This window comes from Oikopleura dioica, chromosome 1 (assembly GCF_907165135.1).
Source record: "Oikopleura dioica chromosome 1, OKI2018_I68_1.0, whole genome shotgun sequence".
Lineage (NCBI taxonomy): Eukaryota > Metazoa > Chordata > Appendicularia > Copelata > Oikopleuridae > Oikopleura > Oikopleura dioica.
Window position 1 is genome coordinate 11,660,945 of NC_137291.1, and position 16,189 is coordinate 11,677,133.

General features: G+C 41.8%; 5 protein-coding genes across 5 annotated transcripts; 1 reads left to right on the forward strand and 4 right to left on the reverse strand.

Moving 5' to 3' along the window:
• Positions 1 to 183: 183 nt before the first annotated feature.
• LOC145695850 (twinfilin-1-like) lies at positions 184 to 2,187 on the reverse strand. Its single transcript, XM_081772886.1, has 6 exons — positions 2,069 to 2,187; positions 1,790 to 2,029; positions 1,547 to 1,746; positions 1,229 to 1,502; positions 1,024 to 1,185; positions 184 to 531 (listed from the first exon to the last, which is right to left on the reverse strand). Exons 1-6 carry the CDS (start codon positions 2,153 to 2,155, stop codon positions 475 to 477), a joined length of 1,020 nt encoding a protein of 339 aa, XP_081629012.1. The 5' UTR covers positions 2,156 to 2,187; the 3' UTR covers positions 184 to 474.
• A 17-nt stretch (positions 2,188 to 2,204) lies between these two features.
• On the reverse strand, positions 2,205 to 8,744 carry LOC145695842 (peripheral plasma membrane protein CASK-like). Its single transcript, XM_081772876.1, has 12 exons — positions 8,662 to 8,744; positions 8,413 to 8,618; positions 5,657 to 5,808; positions 5,329 to 5,606; positions 4,883 to 5,285; positions 4,644 to 4,844; positions 4,170 to 4,494; positions 3,942 to 4,127; positions 3,812 to 3,894; positions 3,501 to 3,766; positions 3,157 to 3,455; positions 2,205 to 2,779 (listed from the first exon to the last, which is right to left on the reverse strand). The coding sequence occupies exons 1-12, from the start codon at positions 8,717 to 8,719 to the stop codon at positions 2,612 to 2,614; spliced, it is 2,625 nt and encodes an 874-aa protein (XP_081629002.1). The 5' UTR covers positions 8,720 to 8,744; the 3' UTR covers positions 2,205 to 2,611.
• On the forward strand, positions 5,899 to 8,063 carry LOC145695846 (tektin-3-like). Its single transcript, XM_081772882.1, has 8 exons — positions 5,899 to 6,062; positions 6,199 to 6,265; positions 6,309 to 6,434; positions 6,641 to 7,206; positions 7,251 to 7,389; positions 7,436 to 7,619; positions 7,665 to 7,849; positions 7,893 to 8,063. The coding sequence occupies exons 1-8, from the start codon at positions 5,929 to 5,931 to the stop codon at positions 7,980 to 7,982; spliced, it is 1,491 nt and encodes a 496-aa protein (XP_081629008.1). The 5' UTR covers positions 5,899 to 5,928; the 3' UTR covers positions 7,983 to 8,063.
• A 48-nt stretch (positions 8,745 to 8,792) lies between the features above and the next one.
• On the reverse strand, positions 8,793 to 11,044 carry LOC145695848 (intraflagellar transport protein 52 homolog). Its single transcript, XM_081772884.1, has 9 exons — positions 10,924 to 11,044; positions 10,761 to 10,879; positions 10,621 to 10,721; positions 10,285 to 10,579; positions 10,124 to 10,239; positions 9,589 to 9,691; positions 9,335 to 9,537; positions 9,082 to 9,199; positions 8,793 to 9,033 (listed from the first exon to the last, which is right to left on the reverse strand). Exons 1-9 carry the CDS (start codon positions 10,982 to 10,984, stop codon positions 8,908 to 8,910), a joined length of 1,242 nt encoding a protein of 413 aa, XP_081629010.1. The 5' UTR covers positions 10,985 to 11,044; the 3' UTR covers positions 8,793 to 8,907.
• Positions 11,045 to 11,126: 82 nt separating this feature from the next.
• LOC145695856 (AP-2 complex subunit alpha-2-like) lies at positions 11,127 to 15,979 on the reverse strand. The gene is made up of 13 exons (XM_081772890.1): positions 15,877 to 15,979; positions 15,428 to 15,542; positions 15,257 to 15,386; positions 15,011 to 15,210; positions 14,708 to 14,965; positions 13,492 to 14,393; positions 13,290 to 13,446; positions 12,920 to 13,247; positions 12,623 to 12,878; positions 12,485 to 12,581; positions 12,230 to 12,440; positions 12,039 to 12,175; positions 11,127 to 11,997 (listed from the first exon to the last, which is right to left on the reverse strand). Exons 1-13 carry the CDS (start codon positions 15,894 to 15,896, stop codon positions 11,911 to 11,913), a joined length of 2,898 nt encoding a protein of 965 aa, XP_081629016.1. The 5' UTR covers positions 15,897 to 15,979; the 3' UTR covers positions 11,127 to 11,910.
• Positions 15,980 to 16,189: the final 210 nt, after the last annotated feature.

Below are 16,189 nucleotides of genomic sequence, written 5' to 3' on the forward strand. Positions count from 1 at the left end.
GATAATTACTGTCTACAGTTCTCGTTAAAGATTCAAGGTCGTGCCCGAAATTTCCATACGGAAAATGCAAACCTTCAAAACACAAAACTACTCACAACCAAACTTGAACTCAACACCTATGCTTCGTCCCATTTTTATCTTGAAGAATAACAAAAATGCTTTCATAGCTGGAACTTTGAGAACTGCGAGGTCTTTACTTTTATTGGGAAAGAATTTTTTCTTGTGTAGAAAGTTGGATCAGCTGAAATATGATCAATACAAATCTGTAGCTTTGATGATTGAAGAATGAAGTTGTTGTCAAACAAGGATGAGTTAAAGAAAAAGGATTAAGAATAGAATCTTCACAATAAGGAGAGGTACATCCACGACGTAGAAAAAGTGCAAGAAGCACTTGTCTACCAGACAGAAATAAAAAATGTTTCTGGGGAGATAAAACGGATAAGAGGAGAGGGAGAAGGTCACATTGAATTCGCTTTAATTTCGCTTGGTTCGTGGGCGTCGCGATGCCGGACCTGCCGGCTTGGAGAATGCCTTAAATTTCCGTTATCAGGTGCTTTTGTCCGCTTTTTTTACTACATTTTCTTGATGAATGACCATTTTAAGCAAATTACCAAATTACTGCTACGAATAAAAATCATCACGTGGGCAAATTTTCTGTAGAAAGAAAACAACACCGATAAAGAGTAGTAAATAGCTACGGCGAGTACGCGCGATTTCATGAAATCACCATGAAAAGCTGTTAGTTAGCAAGGATGCTTGATGGATCATTTTGTTGTTGTATTTTTGGTACATTGTATGGTGATCTTTTACCAAGCTACTGCATTGTGCAACAAGGGCGTGATTTTTGATTTTCAGAATCCTGGGAATTGTCTGATTCGGGGAGCTCTTTCTTGGCCTCCTAGAAAGTTAGACTACTGTTACAGTGTTAGACAATCCAAAATTAGATTGAGTTACAGTTACAGTTAGATGTTAATTTATACAAACTACAGATGCAATAAAACAATAAAAATAGACATAAAATACCTTTTTGACTTCAGTTTGCGGATGAAGATGCGAAATCAAAGCTTGCTGTGAGACCTCACTCGGTCCATCGATCTCGATCGAGAGAAGATTTTCAACTGGAATTCCGAAGTTGCCTAGCGCACTGACGAACGAAGCCTTGCAACTCGCGTAGAGCATCTTTTCCTAAATAGATCCTTCAAACTCGAATCACCTTTGGAATGTTTACCTTAATGGGCACCGTCACTTCAGAAGGAATGGAGTAGACAAAGCAGTCTTTTTTATGGGACTTGCCATTATGCTCATATTTGAACTTGAAGAGATGATAGTTCGGCGAGGTCGTTGACACAGCGCCGGAGAACATGGTTGTCGAGCCCGCGAACTGGTCTGTCTGTTCAAGGCAAATATGCTCCTGCTTGACGTCAATCGCCAAGCGGACATAATCCACCTTTCCAGCGGCGAATTCCTTCAGCGCCGCTACCGCCTCCGAGGTCACTGGAAAACTAGAAGCTTTGATTGACTCACGCATTTTTATGCCGTTTCTTACGTAAGCCCAGCGACAGTTTCCTTCTTTGTTGTAACGGACGATGTTTCGAGGAGCTTGATCTCCGCTTTGATCTTTTCGGCTTCAGTTAATGGCCCATCTTCTTCATCGAGCTTCATTTGTTCTTGATGGCCCTTCCAAGTTAAATCGCTCGGCGAGTTGATGGTATACTCTCTCGAAATATATCCACCACCGAATGCTTGCTAGAACAGTTGTTTTCATGATGCTTTGAGGCGTTCGGAATACCTTGACTGTGGAAAGGGTTGAAGCATAAATCATCTTGTCCCTGACTGGAGCATTTTCAGAAATGTATGAAAAGAGGATGAACTCGTAGCCAAGAGATGATTGAGAATCGAGGCGATAGAAAGCGTAGAAACACGGGTTGGATTCGGTGAGAGGAGCGAGTTGGCTATCGAAGTCTTCCTGCCAGGTCTTTTTGGGCTTCAAGCATGCACCAGCTTTTAGACATTCATTTTCAATCACGATCTTAAAAAATTATACAAAATTGCAAACTGAAAAAAATACCTGTAAGACGCGCAGATGACCTTGACGAGCATTGGTCATCTCATTTTTGATATCTTCTGAGACCTCGATTCCCGACCGATGTGACATTTTTTTCTTGAAAAATTTATTTCCAGTCGTTTGTGATTGCTTTGAGGGATTAATTGCACATGATACTTTGTTACAATGAATGTCGGAGGCGAACTTTGAACTAGTAAGTCAGTAGGGGTAGTAGTGGTTCTTTCTTTTTTGTTTGATTCAGAACATGAAGATAAATTTATATAAAAAAGAAGTTGGATAATGGTTTAGGTGATCAGTAGGAAAAAGAAGGCATGGCATCTAAGAAAATTTAGCTAGAGTGTAGCAGTGAAAGTTGTTAGTAAAATGAGAAAGGGAAAAGAAGCTCAAGAGTAGTTGTTTCGAAAATGCTAGAGACTCAAATGGGTCAATTGAAAACTGAAGTTAAAGGCAAGATTGGGTTAGAGTAAATACAAATTACAATTAAAAAATATTGGGTAAGGATAATAAAAGCAGATTTTGATAAAAAGAAGAAGCATGAAAGAAAATCTAGACCCACGGACTGGGCACCCATTGCGGCCTTTGAAGAAGTTGTTCAAATAAGTCGTAAATTTTACTAGCGGTCGTCTCCGTCGAATTGTTCGGAATGATGACATCGAATGCGTGCGAGTATTGCTGCATGATCGCGCGGCTGTCTTCGAAGATGTGAGGGTTGCCCTAGAAAATCGCGGTAAACAACAGGTGGGAGGATGATAGGAGGCAATAAGGTCAATAAGAGAGGTCGATAAGATGGAATTTTTGTCACTAGAGGTCGAATTATAGATATAATGTAAGGAAACTCTTTTGAGTTATCAAACTTTAAATGTTACAAAAAAATTAGCCGGACTCCGCCGAAGCCCATAACCTGAGTCTTAGTTCTTTTTGTAAATGAATCAGTAGACTGAGAATTTCCTATTTTTCAGGTACATGCTTTATTTTCAATATGCGATTTTCAATGTGCTGATGATTCTGTGAAAGTAAGTACTAATAAATATCAGATTTACCAAATAAAATGCAAAACACATATAGTCTATATGATATAGACAAGAATTTACCTCGTATCCCATTGTTCGATCACCACCATTTCCAGGCGCAACATAAACAACTAGAGGCGCGTAAACCTTATTTTTAAGAAGTCTAAGTGCAGTGGGTTCAACGTCGAGTATTGCACATTGTCCGTTATTGATGATGTCTCTAATAGTACTGAGTTTTGTGCCGTAAAGCTGACCTTCGTGCTCTCCATACTCGAGGAATTCGCCTTTTTGTATTGAGAGGTTCATTTCTGAGTAGTTCATGAAAAAGTATTCTTGGCCGTGTTGTTCCCCAGGTCTGGGCGGTCTCGTGGTAGTTGGGACTAAATAAGGCATTCAGTAAGAAGTCAAGAAGCACAATTCTCTACCTGGATAAGAGTACTGCGTCTTATTCATGCCATTCATCGACATGAGCATATTTTTGATATTTCTCCTTCCAACACCGTGAGCGCCGATGAGAACGAGGCATTTGCGCCGAAAATTTTGAACCTTTTTGACTTCTTCGTAACAGAGAGTTTGGTTTTGAGGCGTCTGGGCAACGGGATTGAAGCCTTGAGTCGGCGTGGTTCCCTTTTTCTTGCGCATTTGTTCAAGCAAATGCTCAGAGTTTGCTTTCCATTCGCGGAATTGCGGACTATAGAAAGAAATCAAGAGCCCGATGAAATCAACGAAGACTCACCTTGGCACAAGACCAGTATTATCCGTGTCCATATTTCTCGCTTGCCACCAAAAATCATCGTCTTTGCATGATATCATCAAGACCTTATGTCCAATTGTCAGTGATTATCAATAAATACTGAAGTAAGTACCTCTCCAGTACTAAAGCGAAGACCAGCTTCTTTGCAAGGAATGTCTGATGACTGCATTGGGTCGAAATCAAACAGCGCTCGAACATAAATTTCACAGGTTGGACTAGCGACAGTTTCTGATGGTTGGATTGTGAAAGTGATTGTTCCGCGAAGTGACCGGAGCATCATTTGAAGATCACCAATTTCCTAGAGAATTGGAATCAGAAAGTTTGAAGATAGAAAAATCACCTTGTATCGAACTGAAATGCCATTGATATCGAAGATCTCATCTCCCACGTTCAATAAGTTCTGTCGATGAATCATTCCACCGATAATAACCCTCGCCACAAGGCACTTTCCCTGATCCATCCGGAGAGTGATTCCAAGAGGCTCATCGTGGCCCTTGTTGAAAGATATCTTCTTTAGGCTACGCCCACCAGGTTGTTGATGTTGGTTATGCTCTGCTGAGTTCGTTATATTCGCAACTTCAGCTGAACCTGCTGAGCACGTGGTCCCGCTGGAAGATGATTTTGAAAATTGTCCGACAGAAGAGGACTGCGGAGGGGGATTTAATCTGAATGAATTTTCGGATTAATATCGCGCCATGAATAAAAATTGTTTGTCCAAATTGTTTACGTAAGAGACTAAAATTCTTGTTTACTGTACATAAATACACACATGACTGCCCATCATTATATTGTCACTCAAATTGAAGCGTAGTACCTGAGATTCGGTTGCTGATAAATTTGTGATGAGATTAAGTCGTGGGCAATAAGTAGCTTGGGAAAGTGTGGATTGAGGAGGAGAGAGGCGAATTCAGGTCCTGGACCATCTCCTGGCGGGAGAAACTTGAGATAATCGTATACTTCGGCGAAACGCTGTTCTGCGCACGGACTCGAGACTTTTTTCGATGATAGATCAAGACTAAATTTATGAACAGCGAGTTATCTAAATTCGTTTACCTAGAGATTCCGTCAAAAATATCAAGCCATTTCTGCAGACTGGGATCATCAAGTCCAGCAGGATCATTATTTCCAATTGCGTCTATTTCATCGAGACTATCAAGAACTTCTCCAACACCTGAATTAGGTAGAACAGTTTCTTGCTGTGGAGGAAGTCGACTAGCAAATGCATCAGAGACGGCTCCCTTTAGTCGGCGACGAGCGTTGAATTTTGACAAGTTTGTGATGGTTTGATTGAGATTCTTAGAGTTGCAGACGCGTTTACGGTCGGCGATCCAGGGATGTTGAAGAGCCTCAGTTATAGTGATTCGTTCTTGAGGATCAACTGTCAACAAGCGAGTGACGAGATTCTTTGCAGATTCGGAAATGCCCGCCCAAACAGGGGAATTCATCGGCACATGTGCTACAGAATCATTTTTAAAATAAGAAGGATGGATAGAAAGAACCTTTTTGTATGTTCTGAATCAGCTTTGAACCTGAACCAACGAATGGAAGCATTCCCGACAGTAATAGATGAAGCATGACGCCGCAGCTCCACATATCGACTTGCTTGCCGTACGCTTCGCCGAGCGACATTTCTGGTGCCATAAAGTGGGGTGTCGTCACTTCCCCTGCTTGTAATGTCTGTCCGTCTTTACATTCGATTGCCAGACCGAAGCGACCGAGTTTCACAGGGGCCTTGATTTCTCGACTTTGAAGGAGGACGCACATTGGAGTCAAATCGCTAGAAAAGGACTTGATTGAACATTTTGACGTAAAAGAAAAATCCTCTACCGATGAATAACATCATTATTGTGGCAATATCGGACAGCTTGGAGAATTTGATTCATGTAATGGGACACAACGGCTTCGGAAAAAACGTATCCATCGGATGCGCGTTTGATGATTTCGAAACAAATGTCGGCGCCGCTCATATATTCAAAAACCTAAAAAAATTGGCTGACTTATTTTGAAGAAAAGTCTCTAGAACATGTCTCGGCGATAACTATTGTTCACTATGAGTTTTTTAGTTCTGGTTGAAGGGGCCCAGCCACGGGACAGTTGTTATGCCGCGATATGAGTTTAGACGATCAACGGGGACGAAAAGTCGACCTAAGAATGTTCCAGAAGGAATGAAAGTTCGGGATGGCGGCTTTTTGCCCAACATCAATGCTCAGACTACTTCTGCCGACACTTACCGGTAAAGTTCTGATTAACGAAACTTGCTTGACAATAATGTTTATTAACTTAGCTCTGTAACAAGCTCATTCTTTCATTTGATTGCTTGTGAAAGAATCAAATCTAAAGTAATCTCAAATTCTAACTCAAAACTTCAGAAACCCATCACAATTCATGAAGGGCCCAAAAACGTTTGCGCGAAACGGACCGTCATCGAACTATCAGGTTTGTTTTAGCCTGGTAAAGAAAGTACTTTACAATTTGTAAGTCGAGCGCAACGAAATCCTACATTCCACCAGTGTCCAGCCAGTCTGGTATCATTGTCGGCGACAAATCAGCCAGCCCTTATTCGGTCAAGAAGTTCTCTCCTGAGGACTGGCATCGACGCAATCAGGTAAGAGCATATTTCAATCAGATAAAGAGGGTAATGAGGATAATGATTATGGCATTCGCGAGCATCAAATAAAATTTTGACTGTTGAACTGAAATTTTTTTCTTCAACGCATCTTGAAATTCAAGGGTTTGAATAATAAAATCAACGAAGATTAATTAATAAATATTTTGTTCTAGAAAAACAACATTAAAAAAGCACCTATTCAGGATCATTTCGCTACCTCGGACGCTTTCCGAGCTTCCTCCGAGCGACTTAGAGCTGACACATACGCTCTCGTCCAGGAGCGCGACCAGCTGACGGCGAAAAATCAGGCCCACTCGACAAAGAACATCGACGATCGAGCGAACGACATCGACTTCTGGAAGTCCGAGCTTCGACACGAGACTGAGCTCCTCATCTCTGAGACAAGCTCTCTTTCTCAGCAAAAGAAGCAGTTGGAACGCGCACTCGCCGAAACCGAGAGCCCACTTGGCATCTCCAAAGAATGTCTTTACAACAGAGACAAGCGAGAGGGCATCGATTTGGTCCACGACGCTGTCGAAATCCAGCTTAACCAGGAAGTCGAAGTCATCCGATTCTGCCAGGAAAAGATGAAGCGACTGATTGCCCGAGCTGAGAGACAGCTTCAACGCAACCGAGACGCCCAGCACGAGTTGGACAAGGATTCGCACGACAAAGTCTCCGCGGCATCTATTGATAACCGATGCTACCAGTTAAAGAATATCTCCGCTGGAATCAATTACTTCAGAGGAATTGAGGATGTCGACCGAACGTAACAAAGAATTCATGAAAATCATATATAAATTATAATTCTAGCCAGACGATCCCATCCAGCTGGGCAAAGTTCTCCGATGACAACATCCGACGATCCCAAGCCGAACGAAATTCTTCCACTAGAATGCGAGAAGAAATCGAAACATGCCTCGCTGAGACGTCTAATCAGATGTGGTCACAGGTAACTATCTCCAAACTTATTGTTGAAAATTCAACTGTTATTTCAGTGGAACCGAGTCAACGTCGCCTTTACTCATCGAGTAGCTGAGCAGGTCGACACCAAGAACACCCTCCAATCGCATCTTAACCGAACTCTCCAAGAGATTCATGACGTCGAAACGACCATCAAACGACTCCACCGAGCGATTGCTGATAAGGAGCTTCCAGTCAAGGTCGCTGAGACCAGACTCGGTAAGTTGTAATAATAAATAGGAGCCTTGACAACGTTTTCCTTAGACGAGCGAACACGACGACCAAACCTGGAACTCTGCCGTGATCCCGCCCAGTTGATGCTTGTTTCCGAAGTGAAGCAACTCCAAGCTACACTCGCTAGCCTTCGTCAGCGATTAGACGAGGAGCAGCATCAGCTCCAGAAGTTGGTTACCGCTCGAAGCAAGATTGAGCACGAGATTCGAACAAAGGTACTTCAATTTCCTCTTAATCACGACCACTAAGTTTTTATAGGCGAACTCAATCTTCATCGATCAAGACAAATGCATGTCAATGCGAAAAACTTTCCCCACCACACCAAGACTGTCTGGCTATTCTTATTGAGCAGAAATGCATAAAACTGTACCGTGGAATAACAAACTTCGTTGATAGAGAAGGCACAAATATATTTTACCAAACAACCCATTTCCTTTTGGAAGCATTTCTTTCAAAGCAACAATTAGCCTCTAGAATTCTATGAGACCATAAATAGGCATGGTGGAATATAGAAATATTTTTCCAGAAGTCGGTGGTTTAGATCTAGTTTCGTTAACGGAAGAACAATTGGTCCAGTGGGCTAAGCTGTTCTCTCCATATAACCAGTGTCTGAGTTCGATTCCTCATGTAATCCTACTCTTTCCCAATTGGCAATTCGTTAGGGATCTGTTAAGTTAGGGACAAACTATACTCTAGGCGAATCCTTACCCAAGGAAGCACTCATAAAAAACCCTCTTAAAGGGTTTCTTCCTCCTAAAGGAAGTTTTTGCTGTCTTACCATGTAGAGAAAGCCGGTGCTTGAGTAGACTTCTTTGAGTTCGACAATGTGCTCGTGTTTGAGCATGTCGCAAATTGTCGTCTCTCGTTTTAGGTCGTCGATGGATAGGCCGGGGGATGAAGTGAATGCCACAACATCGACGATTTTCACAGCATAGAGCTCACCGTCTTTAATTCTTCTACATCGACGGAGCTCAGAATGAGGCCCTAAAGATTAGGTTCAGAGAGAGAGACAGGGAAATATTTGAACCTCGGGAGATGACATCCAAGAGCTCGTAAACTTGGTCGAATAAATTGCCGTCCGCCATCAGTTCTTTCTCACGAATTCATTCTAAAATTGATGGGTTTACTTTTTGATTGAAAAGAATAATGTTCAAATTAGAAAAAATAAAAGTGTGTGTATCAAAAACAGATATGTGTGAGAAGAGTATCAAAAATATTTCAGCTAGACAGCGTTAGTACAGGTAGAGAAGAGTTAAAGCGGTCATAAAGCGTGCTATTGGGGCATTTTGTAGAGTGAAATTCGTTGAAAGATGTGGTTCAAAATGCCGACGGGATTGTTTTCCTCCTCTGGCAGGTCTTTTGTGATTCCAAGTGCTTCGCCAGCAGATGTGAGCATGTACTTGAGGAAACAATTAATATTTCCGCTCTCCGTTCTAAATTTGCTTACCTCCAAGTCCTGTGTCTCTTCTGGATTGCATCTATTCGTTATTTGGGCGAGTCGAACTCTCTCTGAGCTCAGCGACTCGTCAAGATCGAAAAGCTCAAACTGTGGTCCCTCTGGCTCGCTATGGAAATGTTTTATTATGAAATTGTTTAAAAAGTAAGTACTTATTTTCCTAAAGATATTTTATTTTCAAGTTTTCTTTGAAATAAACATCTATCTCGATCTTTCTTTTTGGAAAGATAAATCGGTCACTTACCAAAACCTCGGGGGAATGGTTGCAGGGACAAGTTGCGGCAGTGGTGTCTCGAAATTCGGCTTAATAAGGGAGAGCTGATCGGCGGGCACGTCCAATTTCTCGAACGTGGCGTGCACCTCAGGAAAGGCCGCATTGTTGAGCCCGAAGAGCGGCGCGTCGAAGAACATTTGTTGCATCTCGGAGTTCGATACATCACCCTCCGCCTGCGAGAAGAAGAAATAGATAAATGGGGGTGATTAGAGATCAAGGACGACCTGTAATGAGGATTTGAGGCGATCGGCAAGGGCAATCGTATCGGGAAGGATTACGTATTCGGGGAATTCGATATCGAAGTTTTCCATTTTTGACACAAAGCGACTGAATGAATCGTAATTATTTCAAATTTTTATTCTTAGAAGAAAGGCGCTGCGGAATATATTTCTAGATTCGAATCGGACCATAAATCAAGACGAAAAAGCTAAAATCCTTGAACGATTGAACCGGTGGCACAACTCTAGAGCCGAAATCGGAAGTACTCTTGGCCTAGTGGTCTGAGCTGTACTCTCCACATATCCATGGGCTAAGACCTTTCAGGTTCGATTCCCGTTTCACTCGTGTCTTTGACTTTATGAAACCTTCCCCACCTCCACTCTGTAGGGCTAGATTTGGATGATAAGATCGTTAGGGCAATATTCACTAGAGGCGTTATGATAGGGTCCAATATGAAGATACAAAAAACCCTCATAAAGGGTTTCTTCCTCCTAAAGGAAGTTTTTGCTGTTTCAACAACAGCCATTTACAGTTACTTACTTTGATTGTAAACAAGAAATAAGTGCGTCGGCAACTTGTCCATTATCTTCTCTGTTAAGCCATTTGTCGGAGAACATTTTCGCTGACCCGACGACGGCCAATTTGCCTCTCCCTTTCTGAATGACTGTATAAAGGGGAAAGAAAAAGGGATAAAGAAATACCTGTGAGCAAAAAGCGGCGATGGGCCTATTCACTGGAAATGCGATTGGCGATGTCGTCATGAGAGGAACAGCAGGAGAGATGACGTTGAGCGAGGCCCCGTATGGATAGACAAATCCATTCTTTATTTGACAGAAATCATCGTGCACGACCCCCTGTTGCTGGATAAAGACCTCCTTAGGGTGGTAGTAAGGCTGAACGAAGGAAGTTCGGATCACACAATCATTGTTGACGGAGATGCCGAATTCTTCCAGAAAGAAGTTGATGTTGCTTCCTGACCCTTTTTCGCCATTTTCGCTGATTAAAATTTTGAATAAAGACACGGAGTAACAGCTTACCTTAGTAAAATCAGCAAAGAACCACCGTTGTCGTAAAATTTCTTTAGCTGCTCGAACTGGTTTGAAGAGAACTTTCTATTCGGATTCGGAATGATAAGGAGCTAGAAATAAAGACATGCGCAATTATTTATGAGGGTCACCTTTGAGCCAATGGATTCTGCAGATTCAAACTGATGCGCTTCAAGTGATTTTGCTTTGAGCCCGCGCTGCCGCAAACGCTTGTACCATGCTTTCAAGCCGTGCTGGATTGTTAGTGTCTCTGTGTTTCAACAATAATTATCCATCATAATCAGCATCTCTTACCTTTACGATCCGACGTTGAAAACTCAAGGAAGGTGACCTGATTCTCGGCCAACTCGACCATTCTACAAAAAACGAATAAAATCTCGACTTTGACTTCTCAGAAATTGATTTTTTTATTTTCATGGCTCGAATATTATATAGACCAGTTGCGCTTATTGGAAACTAGAAGAGAAAAAGAGTCTTCTTTCAATTGATAGGAGAAGGAAAAAAATCAATAGAATAAAGAGAGAGAGAAAGAGGGAGAACAATATTTATTGCTTGAATAAGAGGATAGACAAATAATAACATGGAAATACATGGTAGAATATGCTGAACTTTGATGGGATTAAATATAATGAACGGGACTGAATAATGAACAAATATTTAAGCTAACGAATTTTAGACTGTAAAGAGGGGAGTAGAAAGAGAAGTAGGTCAATAAATAACTGAAAATGTAAACAAGAAAAAGTGCTTTAAAAATGGCACGGTCGGGAAAAACGGTAGAATATGAACATCGCTAGAACCTGCGTTGAAGTTGAGTGTAATAATGGATACTAGTAAAAAGGGTGTATAAAAAGGTTATGACATGCAGGCCTGAGTGACATGATTAAAAGTGCCTTAATTGACTAAAAACGCCTGCTCTTTCTGGTGAAATCAAGGAAAAAACAACCGATCAAACCGCCTTTTACTTTATATATATACTCTGGAGGGTTTTCATCAGGTGAGAGGAGGATAAAAAGAATGAACATGTAAGAATGTGTTAAATGCAAGTGTCGAATTCAAGTCTTGGATTATGAAAAGAACAACACCGGGAATAAGAACATTTTTTGTTGTGGATTGAAGAAATTCATAGAATCGGGATTGTATACAAAAAAGAAGAATAATAATATTCGAATCGACTCGAGGAGTAGCGAAATTAATCAAGTGAAGGGATTAATTTATCAAATATATTCATGTATATTTTTTAAATAAATACACGATAAAGAAAAGTAAAAGAGTAAAAAGTTATTATTGCAAATGACTTTGAAGAAGGCGACAGATGACTTTGCTCGCAGCAGGCACGGAAGATCGGATCGTTAGACGATACATTGAGGACTAAAATGAAGAATAGATCGAGTACAAGAGGGTTGACTTACAGGGGCATTGGGTTCGAGACGCAGTAAGACTCCAATCGTAGCCGTGCTGTGTATAATACCAGCCGCTACGTGATTATCTCCATTTGGATCGACCCCTTCCAACACCGTCAGCCCACAACTCGACAGTATTCCAGACGCTACAGGCAGATAAGTACAGTAGGACAATTTTGTAAATAATCAATGAAACATACCAGCTTCGCGGTCAATAGAGGCCGTTTTAAAGACAGACTGGCTCTGTTGATCTGGCTTTTCAAGGCCACGCCATCTCTGGAAGAACTGGTTCGCATCCATCGTGGCAGTTGCAGCGAATTTTGTCATGTAAAGCGGAACGGCAATTCTGAGCGCGAGATATTTACCTCCGTAGAGACCGGAAATATTCAACACTGGGAAGTTGTCGAAGTCCTTAATTTTTCCAATAAGTTTTATCGAAGATATAGTTTTCTTACTTTCATGGATTCTATGTTTATAATATGTTGAAATTGACTTCCAACTGTTATCGTATTCGGCGCTTCTTGATGTGTGGAAATTTTTAAACCCTCGATGCTTCAAAAACTGATTAAAAGCGGCCAAAAGATGAAGCAAACCTCTCAACATTAGCTTTGAAATTCGAAATATCAACAGACGATGATTTGTTGCCATAGAAAAGTTGTACGCGCCCGAGTCTTTCCCTGAATTCCATCTTTATTCCGATCTGTAAGTTTTCGTCTTCGAAAAGGACGCCCGAGTTTTTGAGGAAGAATTTTTGGCAATGAGAGTCGATGAGCGGAGGTGGCTCTGAAGGAGCAGCTGCTGCAGTGGGAGGAGCAGCCGGAGAGGAGTTGATTCCAAAGGGATCATCCACTAAAAGTAAATGAATAGATTGATTTTCATGGGAACCTTACTGTTTGTGAGTCCATAAGCGGGCTCGGCAGCAGCAGGAGCCGCCGGAGCAGCAGTATTCGGTGTTGCAAAAATATCAACGAGCAAGTCTTGCGAGCTCTGCTGCGGCGCTGCTGCTGGCATAGGTGGATCATTGGACATCTTCGCAACAGGAAGAGACTTTGCCTTGTCGTCTCCGTGTCCATTTGTTGGCGATTCGATAACTTTAACAGCAGCTGGCTTCTTCTTTTTCAATTTTGCTAAGATTGAGCTCTCTCGCTCGGGGAAGGGCGGCATTTCTTCTAAAACTGTGGCCAACATTTCTGTGTTTGAAGCTGAAATTGCAGAGAGCTAGAAGACAAATGTTTTTAAAGAAAGGAAGGGCAAGATTACCTTGAAATATTCTAGGGCTCGTTGTTGGAGCTCAATATCCGAGTTCTTCTGCAAAACGTCCGAGCGTAGAACATCTTCGATATTGGTCTTGATTTCAGGGAACAAGTTGATCATTTTAATGTAAGCCGAGAGAATAAGAGAGCGCGTTGTCGATGAGCTAGAATTATTTATTATTCAAAGAGTTGAGAAAACAATAGCTGACCATAAATGGAATCGCGTCTGCAAAAGTTGGAACTGAACAAGTGGTGCGGATCGTTGATCGCCAGCGATCAAGTTGCCGAATTCACCGAGAATGTAGCCCCCAACGCGCACCATGTTCTCATGGCAGGCTGGTTGCTGGAGAGCATCGAAACATGTTTTAGCCGCGTAGCCTTGAATATCTTCGCGATTGGTGACGACTTGGATGACTCGATGCCAGACTTCTTCGGAGACGTAATCGCCGGCGACACGGATAAGCTGGAGAATGACGTCAACGTACCAGTTGTAGTCAGTCGCGTATTTTTCCGATAAAATCGCCGTTTTGAGCACCATTTCTTCCCTGATCGAATAATCCGCGGCCTCAAGATAAGCAAGCATTTCCTGGACGATTCTCTCCGCATTCGATCGATCGCACATTGCATACAGCAAATCGACAGCGCGCTGTCTAACGGACACATCTCGTTCAGTTTTCAGCGCCTGAATCACCGTATCCAAATGTTTCTTCACAGCTTCACGGGAAAAATCGCATTGAGCAAGCTGCGCAAGCGATTCTAGAGCCAAATAGCGAAGATTTGTCTCTCTGTGATTCAAAAACTGGCCAAGCTGGTTCGTCGCGCGCACTAGCAGTGGGCAAACAGCATCGTTGTCCAAGTGGATGATAAGATTGATGGCTTCGAGCAAGACACTGTTCTTCGCGTTGGAGTGTTGGATCTTCTTCGACTTTGGCGGCTCCTGTGCTTTGTTGAGAATAACCTCTAGACATTCAATCAATCGGGCTTGCTCGCTCGGCGGTGGGAAAAGCTGGAGAAGACGGAGAAGCTTGCAGGAAAGCCAAGGAGCTGGAACAAAGTAATAAGTGTAGTCTTGAAGATCCTGGTAGGTGCTCGTTACGATTCGAGAGAGTCTTTATGTGGGATTATACGGAGTTCAATTATAAATTAATGAGAGAAACTTCCGCATTGTCGAATATGAATTCAGGACGAGCAATATAAAGTTTACTAATCAGCCGTAAAAAAGATAATCACATTGAAAATGATTATGCAGTTGTTTACTTTATCCGACAAAAAGATTGCAATCGATTTGTCTTGCGACAAAATTTAATTAATTAACAGCTATTTGTCTGAAAGGATTATCTTTTCTTCTCGTTATTATAGAAGATTCTTGCGTACTGTCTCATATTCCAGACAAATAAAAAAATTCATCTTTGCTCCCACTTTCCTGTTGATCGCGAAACCAACTGCCGAAGCATACGCATCAGGATTTCCTTCGGCAAGAGCGTGAATCAAGCTTGACGCAGCGGTAACAACTCCAAGATGAGAATCATTGAGAAGATGGACAACGCGATTTTGCCAGTCGCCGCTCGGCAAGAGATCGGGAGCGGCGCGATATAGGCGCAGCATACACAATGCTGCAGATTGCTTTACTTGGTCGATATCTTCCTTAGAAATCAATAACTTCGGAATTTCGTTGAAGAAAGCCTTTGAAACTTATGTTGAAATAAGGAAAATATGATTGAGTCTAACCTCGGCCATCTCTCGAGTCCCAACATTGGCGATGCAGTGTAACGCCAAGTTGACATGAATTGGGTTTCTTGAGCTCAAGTCATTTTTGATATTTTGAATGATAAGATTGACTAAATCATTGCCATCGTTCAGCAACACGGAGATGAATAAATATCCGATTTGTTTTTCAGTGTACTTATTTGATGATAACAAATTGACAGCTAAATTGACAAATTAAGAAATTGAAATCAAGGAAGAGAACCGTACCTTCAATATGTCCAAAGTCGACGTCATGGCCGAGTAAAAAGATGAATAATAATTTGCACACGTACTTCTTTTTGTGGTAGCCATCCAGTGTCTTGTCGCCTTTGAATTTACTCCTGATATTTGCTAATTCCTAAAGACAATGAATTCCATTATGTTAACTTGTGTAAGTACCTTGTTTATTCTCTTGGTCTCGGCCTCTTTACTCTTGCAGTTTCGGATGTCGGAGATGAAGACGGCGAGGCCCCTCATTCCGTCCTTCGCCACAGTCGGCATGGCTGTGGTAAGTCTGAATTGAAAAACGAAAGGTTACTTTCTGCCTCGAATCGACAGGGAAAGAGCTGTCTCGAGGATTTACTTGGATTGAACTGATCGACCGGAGAGGACGGTTTTCCCCGACAGCCCTGGAATATTTTGCGTTAGGGAGCTTTGTACCAGCCAACAGACTTCTGCTGCAGCAGCTCCTTTGTCTGTCTGACATAGGATTTTACAAAAAATAATTTTTTACGAGTCCTTATGTAAATTTATTTAAGTTGGAGTAAAAATGATACGCTTCTTCTGCGTAGAATCTATTCCGTTACAATCAATCTTTCCGAATTATATTCAATGCACCAGTGACACACCTGAATTTTGGCCATTTCATGAGTTCCTTGCTTTATGAAAATTAGATTTGAGCATCAGTTCATGGTACCGATTTAACTAAATTACGATCAATCAAACCTTTTTATGATCCGTTTTTATTCTAGAAAGTCAGTTAAGAATGTTAAAATCCTGGTGACAAAGAATTGAGCCAATTCGGTCCTTGATTTCCCTCTTTATCTTTAGCTTTGCTCATGGCTTGAAATTGAAAAAAGCAATTTTTAAACGCTCTAAATGAAGGGTGAAATCAGGTTTGATATCACTCTCCTCTGCTTCATAAGGTGGGGAAGTAAGGGA

Bases quoted from the DNA above. Each gene is read 5' to 3' on its own strand.
- LOC145695842 (XM_081772876.1), bottom strand. From the start codon at position 8,719: ATGGCGGACGGCAATTTATTCGACCAAGTTTACGAGCTCTTGGATGTC. The intron at 5,286-5,328 runs GTTCTTTCTATC...ATGATTCTGTAG, and splicing joins GATTCAGAACATACAAAAAG to CACATGTGCCGATGAATTCC. The intron at 4,495-4,643 runs GTACTACGCTTC...AAATTCATTCAG, and splicing joins TATCAGCAACCGAATCTCAG to ATTAAATCCCCCTCCGCAGT.
- LOC145695856 (XM_081772890.1), bottom strand. From the start codon at position 15,896: ATGAAATGGCCAAAATTCAG. The intron at 14,394-14,707 runs AGGAAAGTGGGA...AATCCCACATAA, and splicing joins CAGTTGGTTTCGCGATCAAC to AGACTCTCTCGAATCGTAAC. The intron at 12,176-12,229 runs GTATGTTTCATT...ATCTGCCTGTAG, and splicing joins CTCTATTGACCGCGAAGCTG to CGTCTGGAATACTGTCGAGT.
- LOC145695846 (XM_081772882.1), top strand. From the start codon at position 5,929: ATGCCGCGATATGAGTTTAGACGATCAACGGGGACGAAAAGTCGACCT. The intron at 6,435-6,640 runs GTAAGAGCATAT...GCACCTATTCAG, and splicing joins ACTGGCATCGACGCAATCAG to GATCATTTCGCTACCTCGGA. The intron at 7,850-7,892 runs GTACTTCAATTT...AAGTTTTTATAG, and splicing joins AGCACGAGATTCGAACAAAG to GCGAACTCAATCTTCATCGA.
- LOC145695848 (XM_081772884.1), bottom strand. From the start codon at position 10,984: ATGGTCGAGTTGGCCGAGAATCAGGTCACCTTCCTTGAGTTTTCAACG. The intron at 10,580-10,620 runs GTAAGCTGTTAC...AATTTTAATCAG, and splicing joins TCTTTGCTGATTTTACTAAG to CGAAAATGGCGAAAAAGGGT. The intron at 9,692-10,123 runs GTAAGTAACTGT...CGATTCATTCAG, and splicing joins ATTTCTTGTTTACAATCAAA to TCGCTTTGTGTCAAAAATGG.
- LOC145695850 (XM_081772886.1), bottom strand. From the start codon at position 2,155: ATGTCACATCGGTCGGGAATCGAGGTCTCAGAAGATATCAAAAATGAG. The intron at 1,747-1,789 runs GTATTCCGAACG...CAACTGTTCTAG, and splicing joins CAACCCTTTCCACAGTCAAG to CAAGCATTCGGTGGTGGATA. The intron at 1,503-1,546 runs GTAAGAAACGGC...CAAAGCTTCTAG, and splicing joins GAAACTGTCGCTGGGCTTAC to TTTTCCAGTGACCTCGGAGG.